The sequence below is a fragment of the Antechinus flavipes genome, chromosome 2 (assembly GCF_016432865.1).
Source record: "Antechinus flavipes isolate AdamAnt ecotype Samford, QLD, Australia chromosome 2, AdamAnt_v2, whole genome shotgun sequence".
NCBI lineage: Eukaryota > Metazoa > Chordata > Mammalia > Dasyuromorphia > Dasyuridae > Antechinus > Antechinus flavipes.
The window spans coordinates 358965978-358978466 of record NC_067399.1 but is presented as its reverse complement, the minus strand read 5'-3'; the positions used below and the strand labels follow the sequence as shown (position 1 = coordinate 358978466).

At 37.1% G+C, this 12489-nt stretch overlaps 1 protein-coding gene across 1 annotated transcript; it reads right to left on the bottom strand.

Annotated features, from left to right (window-relative positions):
- Positions 1-3583: 3583 nt before the first annotated feature.
- On the bottom strand, positions 3584-5241 carry SMIM32 (small integral membrane protein 32). Its single transcript, XM_051978136.1, has one exon. It carries the CDS (start codon positions 3961-3963, stop codon positions 3643-3645), a length of 321 nt encoding a protein of 106 aa, XP_051834096.1. The 5' UTR covers positions 3964-5241; the 3' UTR covers positions 3584-3642.
- Positions 5242-12489: the final 7248 nt, after the last annotated feature.

Below are 12489 nucleotides of genomic sequence, written 5' to 3'. Positions count from 1 at the left end.
TAGTATGGATTCCAAGTTCAAGACTTATTCATAATAGAGGAAATTAGATTAGATAACTTCTGAGATCTTTTCCAGCTGTAACATTCTTTGATTTAATGTTCCATACATATACAGGAATAAGTAGATCATGCTCTATGTATCTCAAGGAATTCCCTAGGATATATTTTAAAAAAATCCTTCAAAAATAGAATGTTGGGGCAGGTAAATGGCAAAGTGAATAAAGTATCAGCCCTTTAGTCAGGAGAATCTCAGTCCAAATGTAGCCTCAGACACTTAACATTTACTAGTGCTTTGTCCCTGAGCAAATCACTTAATCCCAATTGCCTCAGGGGGAAAAAAATAGAATGAGATAAATATCAAATGACACAGGATCAGATTAGAAACATAATATTCTCTTTAATTTTATGAATTCAGCTAATTCAACATACAGAGACTTGCAATCTGGTATCTAATCCTAATTTCATACTAATATTATTCTTTTGTTTATCAGTGATATTAACAATTAACTCAAATAGTTTTTTCCTCACTTCTTTGACATTTCTGCAGTTTTTTATATAGTTGACCAACTTCTTCTTCCTATTAATTCTCTTCTCTTTGGGCTTTTGTGATAGTGTGCTCCTCTGATTCTTTTACCATTTCCTAGAACATCTTTGATTTCTTGTCCCTTGATCATAATTATCTCTCAGAAATCTATTCTGTCATCTCTTAGTTCTTCAACCTCTCTCCCTTAAGGATCTCACCAACTTTTAGGCTTTCAATGATCTTCACAGATGATTTCAAAATATTCAATTCTAATTTTTTACCAAAACTTTTCCAAAACCACCAACTGATAGACATCTTCATGTGGATGTCCAGTTGGCATGACAAGTGTCTAAAATAGAATTTGTCTCCCCCCTCCTTCCCCTGACGACTTATAATTTTCCTCCTCCAAACTCCCCTATTTCTATTATTTTACCATCATGCTCTCAGTCACTCAGGTTCACTACCATGGATTCATCCTAGCCTCTTTCCTTTTCTTCCTTAAAATTCTAATCAGCAGCCACCTAGTATCCATATCAGTTCTCTCTTTCCTGGCCAGTCCCTGAGATCAATCATTCACTGTCCTTTGTACAACTGAAATTATCTTCTAATTGATTTTCTTGCTTCTGGCTTCCTTTTTCAAGCCAATCTCAAACTAGTGGCAATAATAATCGTATATAACTGTGACCATATAACTTTTGCCAGCTCAAAATCCTTCAGTGGCTACCTATTATTGCCATTAGGATAAAAGACAAATTCATTAATCTGACATTTAAGACACACTGTAATCTACCCCACCTCCCCAAGTCTTGCTCCCTTTTCATAATATAATCTTTTTAAATAGAATAATTCATTCAGAAAATAATTAATCTCTACCTCTGTGCATTTGCACAGGTAAATCCTGTAAATCATTACTATGACAGATTTCTTTCCCACTCCCACTTCTCTGCATCATCTTTTTTTCAGGTTCATCTCAAGCCATTCTCCCATCTTCCAAGCTATCAGTGATTTTTCCCTTCTAAAATTACTTATATACTCATTTTCATTTTGGAAACCCTAGTCCAGCTTTAAGAAATGCCTATTGAATTGAATTATGAAATCACCATCTGGAAAAGTTTAAGGTGACCCAAATTGAAATCTCTTATTAGTTTCCTAAAAACATTGTTTTGGCAATAGATTACTTCCTGGGTTGAATTCTTCTAATTCAGGCATTACTTTGGGTATTTTTAGGAAGCAAGATTTGTGCTGGTTACTTGACTAGTGCCTCTATAACCACCTGGATTGTTGGGTAAAAGTTTAAGCAATCTGAAGTATTAGAAATTTGGTTTTTACCTCTATTTTTTGTGGGTTGGGGAATTGTTAGAGGGATCTTATGCTTCTCCCCATAAATCATATGGCACTGTTATGAGACAATAGGGCTAGGTGCAAGAAGGGTCTATTATAACTTAAAGAAATAATTATGACTAGCAGAGATGTATGCCACTTTCCCTAATATTTACTGAATTGCTTGGTCTTTCACTCTTTAGAGTTCACATACTAAAATGTCAAAAAGATTAGTGCCAGGTTGATTTCTAGAATACACACACACACATATATATATATATATATAAATATACATATATACATACACATATCTGAAAATATTTAATCCAAACCTTTCATTTGATAGGAGATAATGGAGATTTTGTGACATGAAAGCACTTGTCTAAGACCGGTTGATAAATTCAACTAGATACTGACAAACCTGGTATTAGAGTCCAAATCATCCATCTTCTACTCCAATACATGCTTCTTCCACTACAACACTGCTTCTGTCTAAAGCATATTGTGCCAAAAACAGAATCAAGTCTCACTAATTTGAGTAATCTGGCATAGATCAGACATATGCTCACTGAAGCAATTTTGTGACATTTTCCAGTTGATTCAGTAACTAGAGTGATAATCAGAGGTAACTAAGCACATTATAAGGTAGGAGCCTACTGGCCTGAAATATCTCAAAGTGCTTGATTGTAGCCCAACCAAAGACCACAGATTTCATGTTACTGGGGTTCAAATTACTGAGGTTGTATTATATAAATGGTTGGTTTAAATAATGGAAAGCAGGAAGGAAGCTTTTTCTTCCCAGGATTGTCCCACTGATACAAATCTCATCTCTTTATGTGTATGTCTTGGCAGTTCTGAACATCTTGGTGTGCATCTTTTATGGACAACAGGTGAAGTGTTTATATTTTTATTGTCAGAACATCATATATGGTGGTTTCTTTGTGAGGGACACTCCCAAGTGTGATGGCATGGCCTTTCTTTCTTTTGACATGCCTAGAATTAGTATTGGGGGGAGGGGGGGAGGAAACTGATCATAAGATTGGAGTAACCATTTCAAACTTTAACAACCCCCCAAGCAGATAAAAGTTTTACTCATCACAATTTTTGATTTGATTTGCTAATCTGACTTTCACTGGGTTCTTTTTTAAAAAAAAAATACCTTTTCTATTAAGGCTCATTGCTTTGGAAAAAGCTAAGCAAAAATTCAAGCTCAGAGGTCTATTCAGTCTTTCTAGTTATGAAATTCATTTAGTATTGAAGTCCAAGCTGAGTAACAAGTACACTGAGTCCTGTTTTTCATTTTGTCCTTCCAGGAGATTGGAAATATGCTTTTTCTGAAGACTTCTCAACCCCATATTGGATTTTGTGGGATAGTCTCTCTGGGAAGACAGAAATGACATTTTGAGTACTTTAAACCTAATTTCTTAAAACATTTTCATCATTCTATAAATTAGATTAGTGTGAGGCCACACACTTACTCCCACTTGCATTTATACAAAGAATTTACACAGTCATATAGAGTATGTAAACTGTAACAAATGCCAACCAAAGAAAACTTTAGGGATTTTTTTTTTTTTTTTAATGAAGTGATAAAAGACTAGTCGTTTGGGGACCGGTTTGGGAACATTAATCCACTTGGTCCTACAACAGTCCTACTTTTTTTCATCCACATCGTGGTCAAAGAGAGACATTTTACGACACGAGTTTTCTAATTCAGAACAGACCCCAGAAGCACAAAGAATTTTCAAGTCAAAAGGAGCAGACAGGGTTTATTATTCCAGCTTCTGGCCACCTGTGGTGTTAGACAGCCTGCGTTTTCCACGGAGTCCGAGCCTCTCTCAGAGATCGATCGTAAGATAAAGTGGCAAAGAAGGTGTTTTTCAGCTGACAGTTAATGAAGAGTACGATGAGAGACACTAACAAGAATAGGAAGAAGAACAACACGAGGTAAGTCACCAGGTCTGGCTTACTTATCTCCCCCTCCTTGAGAGCCCGGGCTGTCGATGTGTAGAGAACAGAAGAGCTCACGGGCTTTGGGGTCCCGCTCCCATACATTCCCCTGGTGTGCAGCGGGAGCGGGACTTCGGCGGCACTGGTGGAATTGAAGAGTTCGCCATACATGTTCCCGCGTAGGCACCCGAGCTGTAAGGATCAAGGCAGGGCAGAGCCGCCGGCCACCTTGCTAGGACTGCACCTGCTCCCTTACGGGCCTCTCAACGCTGTTTCCCCCTAACCTACAGGAAGCCAGCCCTTCTTGGGATCCTATCACACCCAGCTCCCGCCGCGTCTTTTCATCTGACCGCAGCCGATCGGGCTAGAGGGAAAGGGGGAGCGAAGCCCTTCCGAGGCTGGCGTCTCGTGTCCCCACTGTCTCTCCTGAAGCACTCCAGGAGCCGCCTGGGTGGAATTAGGCGACGAGGAGCAAGGCGCTACGCTGCGGGTGCAGAGGCAACAGAGGAGAGGTGCGCCATTGTCCAGTCGGGCCCAAGAAGCCAGCCACCTCTGGGACCCAGGAAGAGACACTCACCTGGGTGACGAGTCCTTAGGGTTCTCAGTACATAGTCCTTTCGGGCGGCGGCTGTAGGGCAGCTGAGCGCAGCGGTCAAGGTTCTGGGCGCCCACACCAAAGATGGCATGCTTCCAGCGGGCTGCAGGGAGGGAGTCCCGAAAGCCCCATGGTTGGACGGAGAGGCAATTGCTTCCTAAGTTAGAGACAGGCGACCGAAGTTCGCATTCTCTGCGCCACATCACCTTGCTCCCTGGAGCGGCGCCGTAATCACAGTGTCCCCTTAGCTGCTGGGAAGGTCTGATTTCTAAAAAAGCTCAGTCTTCCCTGATGTAGGCTCATGTCCCTCTCGGGCTGCTCGCCCCACCCTTCTACCTCTTCCTCCCTACCCCCGCCCCCAGAAATATATTAGCACAAAGGCTGAATGCTTGGTCAGTTGCAGCTGAGAAGCTGGCTCTGTGCAGCAAGAGCCCGCATCCTTTCTACGCCTCACTGGTCTCCAGATCGAGCCCAGAGGGGGCGTCTGGATAGCGCTGGTCCGACTTGATGAGTCTCTAAAATGCTACTCCTTCCCTCTTGAGCCTGTGATCTTAGGCTTTTTTTTTTTCGAAAGCGGATTTGCTAGAAGTTATAGAATATACCTGGAACCCTGAAGACAGCAAAGGGAAGAAGGGAGGCAAATCCACAGCCCTTTCTGCATTAGCAGTTTACGCAAAGCTGCTGAGAATGAGTGATTGTAGAGTCTACTGAGCAGGTTTTTTTCTATGGGTTTTTAGGTCTCTCTGCCTTTGATTAGTATGGAGATTTCACATTTCTTGCACGTTTACCATTCACTTCTGGCCTGAGAGGGCTTTTGTCTGCATTTTTCGTTCCCATGTCCAAGCCAAATTTTCATTCGTTGTGCCCAAGCAAGAATGGTCAAGACTAAAAGTTGCTTTATGAAAAATCTCGATCTTTTTTCCTGCTGAGCTTAAATATTCTGGTATTTAAGTTGCAGAGTCCTTCTCCAACTTTTCTACCAGAATACAAATGCCAACAAGAGATGTATTTTATCTCCTAGTTGTCTCTTAGCAAGGAAATGCTGGTCGCTGGGACAAGTTTATTCCCAGTTTGGGTCTTGGAGGTCATTTACAATTGGGAGTCAATTGTAAAGTTCAGCTTGCTTCCCTGCAGTCAGCTCTCCTGGAGTATCATACTTTCTGTTCCATTGTGTAAAGGAGATTCAATTTTAAAACAATCTTTCCCAATTTGTAGACTTTTCCATCTTCATATCCCCAGCATTTATTATGAAGGGGGAGGGAAACTGTGTTCCCTTTAAAATTATCACTCTGAAACTGTGTTCCCTTTAAAATTATCACTCTGAAACTGTGTTCTCTTTTGATCTGTGATCCCTTTTGGAGTCTCCCCCAAGATAAGTTATCTTTAGGGGATACCAGACCCTTTGATTCAATTAGAAATCTTGGTCAAAAAGCACCCCTTTTGAAATGTCGTTAATTCCAATTGTAGATCTGAGTGGGCTACCTAAGCCTCAAAGATTCTTTTTTAAAGGGCAGTTTCTGAACTTAAACTTTGCAGAAGGTCCAGAGCATTTTGCTAGGACCTTGCCCAATGAGAAGATCGAGGTTTTTCAGCCTCCATTTCCCTAATGGGACTTTGCAGAAGGTTCAAAGCAGCTGGCTAGGACCCTGCCCATTGAGAAGGCATTCTCTTCTTGGTGTCAGCCTTCATTTCCCTAATAAAACTTTGCCACTAAAGAAAGTCAGTCTCTTAGCACAGCTGGCTTCCCAGCCAACAATAAACTTTCATTTTTGCCAATTAATATTTTGGGTTTCATGAATTCTTTCATGAAGAACTTCTGCACAGACCAAAAGGGGATTTTTAACAACTCTTGTTATCATCACTATCCTTATCAATTGCACATAACAAACCTTGGTAAATCTAGGAAGATCTATTAAGAATTATGTTTCTGGAGTAGAAAATTTGCCTGTGAGGAAGAAAATCCATCCTAAAAGTCTAGATCTAAGCTGGTTGTGATTAGGTTTTTTAAATCAAAAGGATAACCTGGTAGTTTTTACAGTAGCTTGGTCTCCAACCAAAAGGGTTATCTTATCACATTTGGCAAGGGTCTTTAGAGTTCCAGTCACTGGTAATTTAGAGAAATAATCTTATTTTTAAAAGTGTTCATCAAATACCTTTGCATCTCTTGCTCCTCATTTCTTCTGGTCATGAGGATCCTTTGCCCAAAAGTAATTCAGCCTTTAATACCAAAAAGAGAGAAGACTCACCTATTTGTCAGAACTCCAGCTCTTTTAAATACTGGCCAGGAGAAAGAGTACATAGTCTGCTTAATAACATGTCTCTGTTATTAAATTTGTGTTAGTTTGTCTCTCACTTGCCTTTAGTAACATACACAGAAAAGAGCCAGGAGTGATTTACTCAAGATAAATAGCTCAAATATATAAACTATTTGAGGAAAAAAAATATATATAAAGACAGATTATCACTTGACCCATTTTTAGAGTTAAATTCACTAGTAAATTAATACCAGGAAAGGGAGGAGATTCAAGTGTGATATTTGTAGAGGATGAAACATTAGAGAAGACAGTCTGCAAGGAGACAGAGGAGGCATGTGAAAAGTGCCTTCACAGCATAGCAGAATTTGGAATAATTCACCTACAATTACTAGGAGAGTGGATATCATCTTTAGGGTTTTCACTAAAGTTCTGAAATTTCTATTACATACAATTTGATAACTAGTGGTGGCAGATTGTATAAGAGAATTGGACTAGATGTCAAGAGATCTGAGTACCATTATTATCTTTGCCTATTCACTGTGTGACCTTGAGCTATATAATTTTCTACTGAGGAAGTTTCCCTCAATTTAAATGAGGGAGTTGAAGTAATTTTCCAACTTTGACATTCTATGCCTTTTGTCTGGTGCAGCAGGGATGGGTTTCTTTTTTTAGGGGTTAAAACAAGGGAATATTTTTGATATCAAAACAAACTCTCTTTCTCGGGGGAATAGTTAAGAGAATAAAGATCACCCAAGGAAAGCTAAAAGTGTCTAACTTTTTGAACTTGAAGAGGGGATTTATCATCCAGCCTTGCAGAGGTTCATTATGCTTCATGGACACTAACCTATTCTGTATTAGTCCTGCATAACAGCCTAGGTAGAAAAAAACACACACACAAAAAAATCAAACAAAAGAAAACAAAACAAAAAACTAAACTGCAGCATCAGAGTGGAACCAGTTTTAAGAATATACATTTCTATTAAAGCTCACAGAATACTTTTCTTACATCTCTATAAAGTAGGTAATATGTCTTATTCCCCCACCCACTTTGTTATAGTTGAGGAAACTGAGGCATAGTTAAAATGGTTTATCTAAGATCACATAATTATCAGAGCCAAAGTTTGTTGGATCTTTTGACTTGGGTTCAGTTACCTTTCTGCTACTTTAACTTTCTTCTTTTGAATGTTAATGAGCAATTACTTACTTTTTGTCTGTTAGGAAAGCTCACCTGGATGAGAGGTGATAAGTAAGCCTTCTAGGACCCTGGTAAGAAGTGACCAATTTGATGGGATGCAGCTTGAACTCTGGAGCAGGAATCTTAGGAACCAGATATGAGGGAGTACCTTATTTATTGTCACTCATTCTTTATAACTAATCATTTGCCAAGTCTTATAAATATTATCTCCTGAGCATCAGTTTCCTTTTCTATAAATCACTCTATAATCAATCTAGATCTGGACTACTAGACTCTCTCCTGGACTACTGAAATATCTTCTTATTTGGTATTTCTACATCCAGTTTTTCCGTCTCCAATCCTTTTTTCCCCTCCACTCTATTTTGGCAGTGTAGATCTAAAAATGACACTCCTTAGCTCAAAATGCTTTAGTGGCACCCCATTGCCTGTGAATTAAAAGATAAACTCCTGTATTTGGCATTTAAATCCTTTCACAATCTGTCTCCAAACTCTCCTTTCAGATTTATTGTACATTATTCTCTTTTATATATTCCATGACTTGCATATAACATTCCAGTTACATCCCTATGTCTTTGCATGGTCTATACCTCATATATGGGATGCTTATTCCATATGTATGCTCCCTTGAAATTCTTTGTAGGGGGTGGAACTTTGGAGAAGTATACTTGAAAGAAATATACTTGAAACCAGGTGTTAACTCAGTGGAATTGATGAGACAATGGTTTTCTAGCTCACATATATCCAATATGACATGATATAATCACTTTAGTTTGATATAATGATATAATCACTCTAGGTTGGCTTATACTTAGTATATTGTAATGATATAGTAGGATATTTAAACTGGGAATAAAGTCAGACTCAGATGGAGACTAGTTGAGAATGCCAGACTGCTGGAGGAGAGTAGGTCAGATTGAGACTGGGTCTGACTATGACAGAAAACTAGCTCAAACATTACAGTTCTGGTTCATTTAAAGACATCTAGATGGTAGTGAATAGATGCCTAGATTGGGGAGCAAGAAGACGAGTTCAAATGTAGCCTCAACATTCATTACCTGTGGGACTCTGGGCAATTCACTTCATCTATTCCATCTATAAAATGAGGATAACTTTCTTGATGCTCTTCTCTTTCAATGTTCCAATCTCCCAATCTTCTCAAACTTTGGCTCATTATACCATCATCATGGAAGCCCAAATAAAATTTTCTTAAAGCTTAGATTTGGTGCGCAATTAAGGTATCTCCAAAAGCAAGTGTTAAATCTCCAAGACTCATAAGCATATATTAACAAATAGTTAAAACATGAAGTAGTATCTCCTATTATACTCTACCAGGAGCCTGGTATTTAAACATTAAAACATATCATATTTTGTGGGATTACTGAATATGCATTTCATCTTCATCTCTATCAGATCAACTCACTTACAAATCCATATTTTCTAGCAAGCTGGAGTATAACGTGCTAATTTTCCCACAAATGGTCATCTTGTTCTCTAAGAAGTTGCTTCAGATGTACCCTCCTATTACACTAGTACTTAGATTCAGGAGTATCTGACCTCTCAAATTTACAGGATCCAGCAGATAAGAGATACTCCTAACTCCCTCTTCCCCCAATCATCTCCCATCTCCCAAAAAATTCTTTTTGAATGGGTCTATTTGGAGACAGATAATGCAATTCTTCTGTAAATTCTATAACTTAGAACACTGGCAAGTAGCACTGAAATGTTAAGTATTTTATCTATTGTTTTCAAGAAAGTATGTATATAAGGAAGAACTTTAACCCAGATCATCTAACTTCAAGATTTACCTTTATATTTATTGTTATATATTTTAAAGTATTATGTTTTTCATATTATTTTTATGTATTATAAATGTAGGCTTCATTTTAGCCACAGGCTTCATGTTGAACTGCTAGAAGGAATAGATAATCTTTAAGGCATGCCTGATTTAGAAACAATAACTGATCTCCTTGCATTGAGAATAGAAGTTGGGGAAAGGAGATGGGTTCAGGCTTCTACAAGGACTGCTTTCCAAAGGTCCACTTCTCAGAGCCAGGAGGCAGGGAAAAAGGTAAGAGGACTTTGATAGGACCTACTCTGAGTGTGAAAGGATAAATATATTGTTCTTTACTACTTCTTGGTTGGTTGATAGTCCTCTGACCCTGCCTAAGAGATCATTTTTTTCTTATGGCTCAAGAAGCTGAGTTGGGTAATGGTCTGTCCATATTCAAGATTTTCTTCACAGTGGTACTTCCTCTTTTCCCCTGACATTGTGTATGTACTTTCTGGCCAAACTAGATGAGTCTCTTCTATAGATAATTTAAATCAGTTCATTTCAACAAATACTCATTAAGCATCTACTTTGTGTAAAGCACATCTATTCTTTTTCTCTCTCTCTATGATTTGCTTATGGTGTTTCCTGTGTCTTAATTAGTTTTTCTTCTTGAAAAATCCATTCACCATTCAGGATACAGTTTAAATGGTTCTTTAAAAAAGCCTTCCCTTTAGCATAGATAATGAAGCAATATCAATATTAAACATATATGCACCAAGTGGTGTAGCATCTAAATTCTTAAAGGAGAAATTAAGAGAGCTGCAAGAAGAAATAGACAGCAAAACTATAATAGTGGGAGATCTCAACCTTGCACTCTTAGAATTAGATAAATCAAACCACAAAATAAATAAGAAAGAAGTCAAAGAGGGAGCTAGAATACTAGAAAAGTTAGGTATGCTAGATCTTTGGAGAAAACTAAATGGAGACAGAAAGGAGTACACTTCCTTTTCAGCAGTTCATGGAACCTATACAAAAATAAATACAAAAATATTAAAACATAAAAACCTCAAATTCAAATGTAGAAAGGCAGAAATAGTAAATGCATCCTTTTTAGGTCACAATGCAATGAAAATTACATTCAATAAAAAGTTAGGGGAAAATAGGCCAAAAAATAATTGGAAACTAAATAATTTCATCCTAAAGAATTATTGGGTGAAACAGCAATTCATAGATACAATTAATAATTTCACCCAAGAAAATGAAAATAATGAGATGTCATACTAAAATGTGTGGGATGCAGCCAATGTGGCAATAAGGGGAAAATTTATATCTCTAGAGACCTACTTGCAAAAAATAGAGAAAGAAAAAGTCAATGAATTGGCCCCCAACTAAAAAGCCTAGAAAAGAAGCAAATTAAAAACACCTAGTCAAACACTAAACTTGAAATTCTAAAAATAAAAGGAGAGATTAATAAAATTGGAAGTTAAAAAACTATTGAATTAATAAATAAAATTAATAGTTGGTTCTATGAAAAAAACAACAAAATAGAGAGAAACCTTTTAGTAAATTTGATTAGAAAAAGGAAAGAGGAAAATCAAATTGTTAATCTTAAGAATGAAAAGGGAGAACTTGCCACTAATGAAGAGGAAATTAGAGCAATAATTAGGAGTTACTTTGCCCAACTTTATGCCAATAAATTCGATAACTTAAATGAAATGGAAGAAGACCTTCAAAAATATAGCTTGCTCAGATTAACAATGGAAGAAGTAAATTGGTTAAACAGTTCTATTTTAGAAAAAGAAATAGAACAAGCTATTAATCAACTCCCTAAGAAAAAAATCCCCAGGATCAGATGGATTTACATGTGAATTCTACCAAACATTTAAAGAACAATTATAGGGATTGAAAGAGTCCTACCAAATTCCTTTTATGACACAGACATTGTACTGATACCTAAACCAGGTAAGTTGAAAACAGAGAAAGAAAATTATAGACCAATCTCCCTAATGAATATTGATGCTAAAATCTTAAATAAAATATTAGCAAAAGATTAAAGAAAATCATCCCCAGGATAATACACCATGATCAAGTAGGATTTATACCGGGAATGCAGGGCTGATCCAATATTAGGAAAACTATTAGTATAATTGACTATATCAATAACCAAATTAACAAAAACCATATGGTCATCTCAGTAGATGTAGAAAAATCATTTGATAAAATCCAGCATCCATTCCTATTAAAAACACCTGAGAGTATAGGAATAAATGGACATTTCCTTAAAATAGTGAGGAGTATCTATTTAAAACCGTCAGTAAGCATCATATGTAATGGGGATAAATTGGAATCATACCCAATAAGATCAGGAGTGAAATAAGGTTGTCCACTATCACCATTACTATTCAATATTATATTAGAACCACTAACTTTGGCAATAAGAGTCGAGAAAGAGATTAAAGGAATTAGATTAGGTAATGAGGAAACCAAATTATCACTCTTTGCAGATGATATGATGGTATACTTAGAAAACCCCAGAGATTCTACTAAAAAGCTATTAGAAATAATCCACAACTTTAGCAGAGTTGTAGGATACAAAATAAATTTACATAAATCCTTAGCATTTTTATACATCACCAACAAAATCCAGCAGTTAGCAGTTACAAAAAGAAATTCCATTTAAGATAACTGTCAATAGCATAAAATATTTGGGACTCTATCTGCCAAAGGAAAGTCAGGAACTATATGAATAAAACTACCAAACACTTTCCACACAAATAAAGTCAGAATTAAACAATTGGAAAAATATTAAGTGCTCTTGCATAGGCCGAGTGAATATAATAAAGATGACAATACTACTTAAACTAATCTATTTATTTAGTGC

Coding starts and splice junctions, on each gene's coding strand:
- SMIM32 (XM_051978136.1), bottom strand. CDS start 3,963: ATGTATGGCGAACTCTTCAATTCCACCAGTGCCGCCGAAGTCCCGCTC.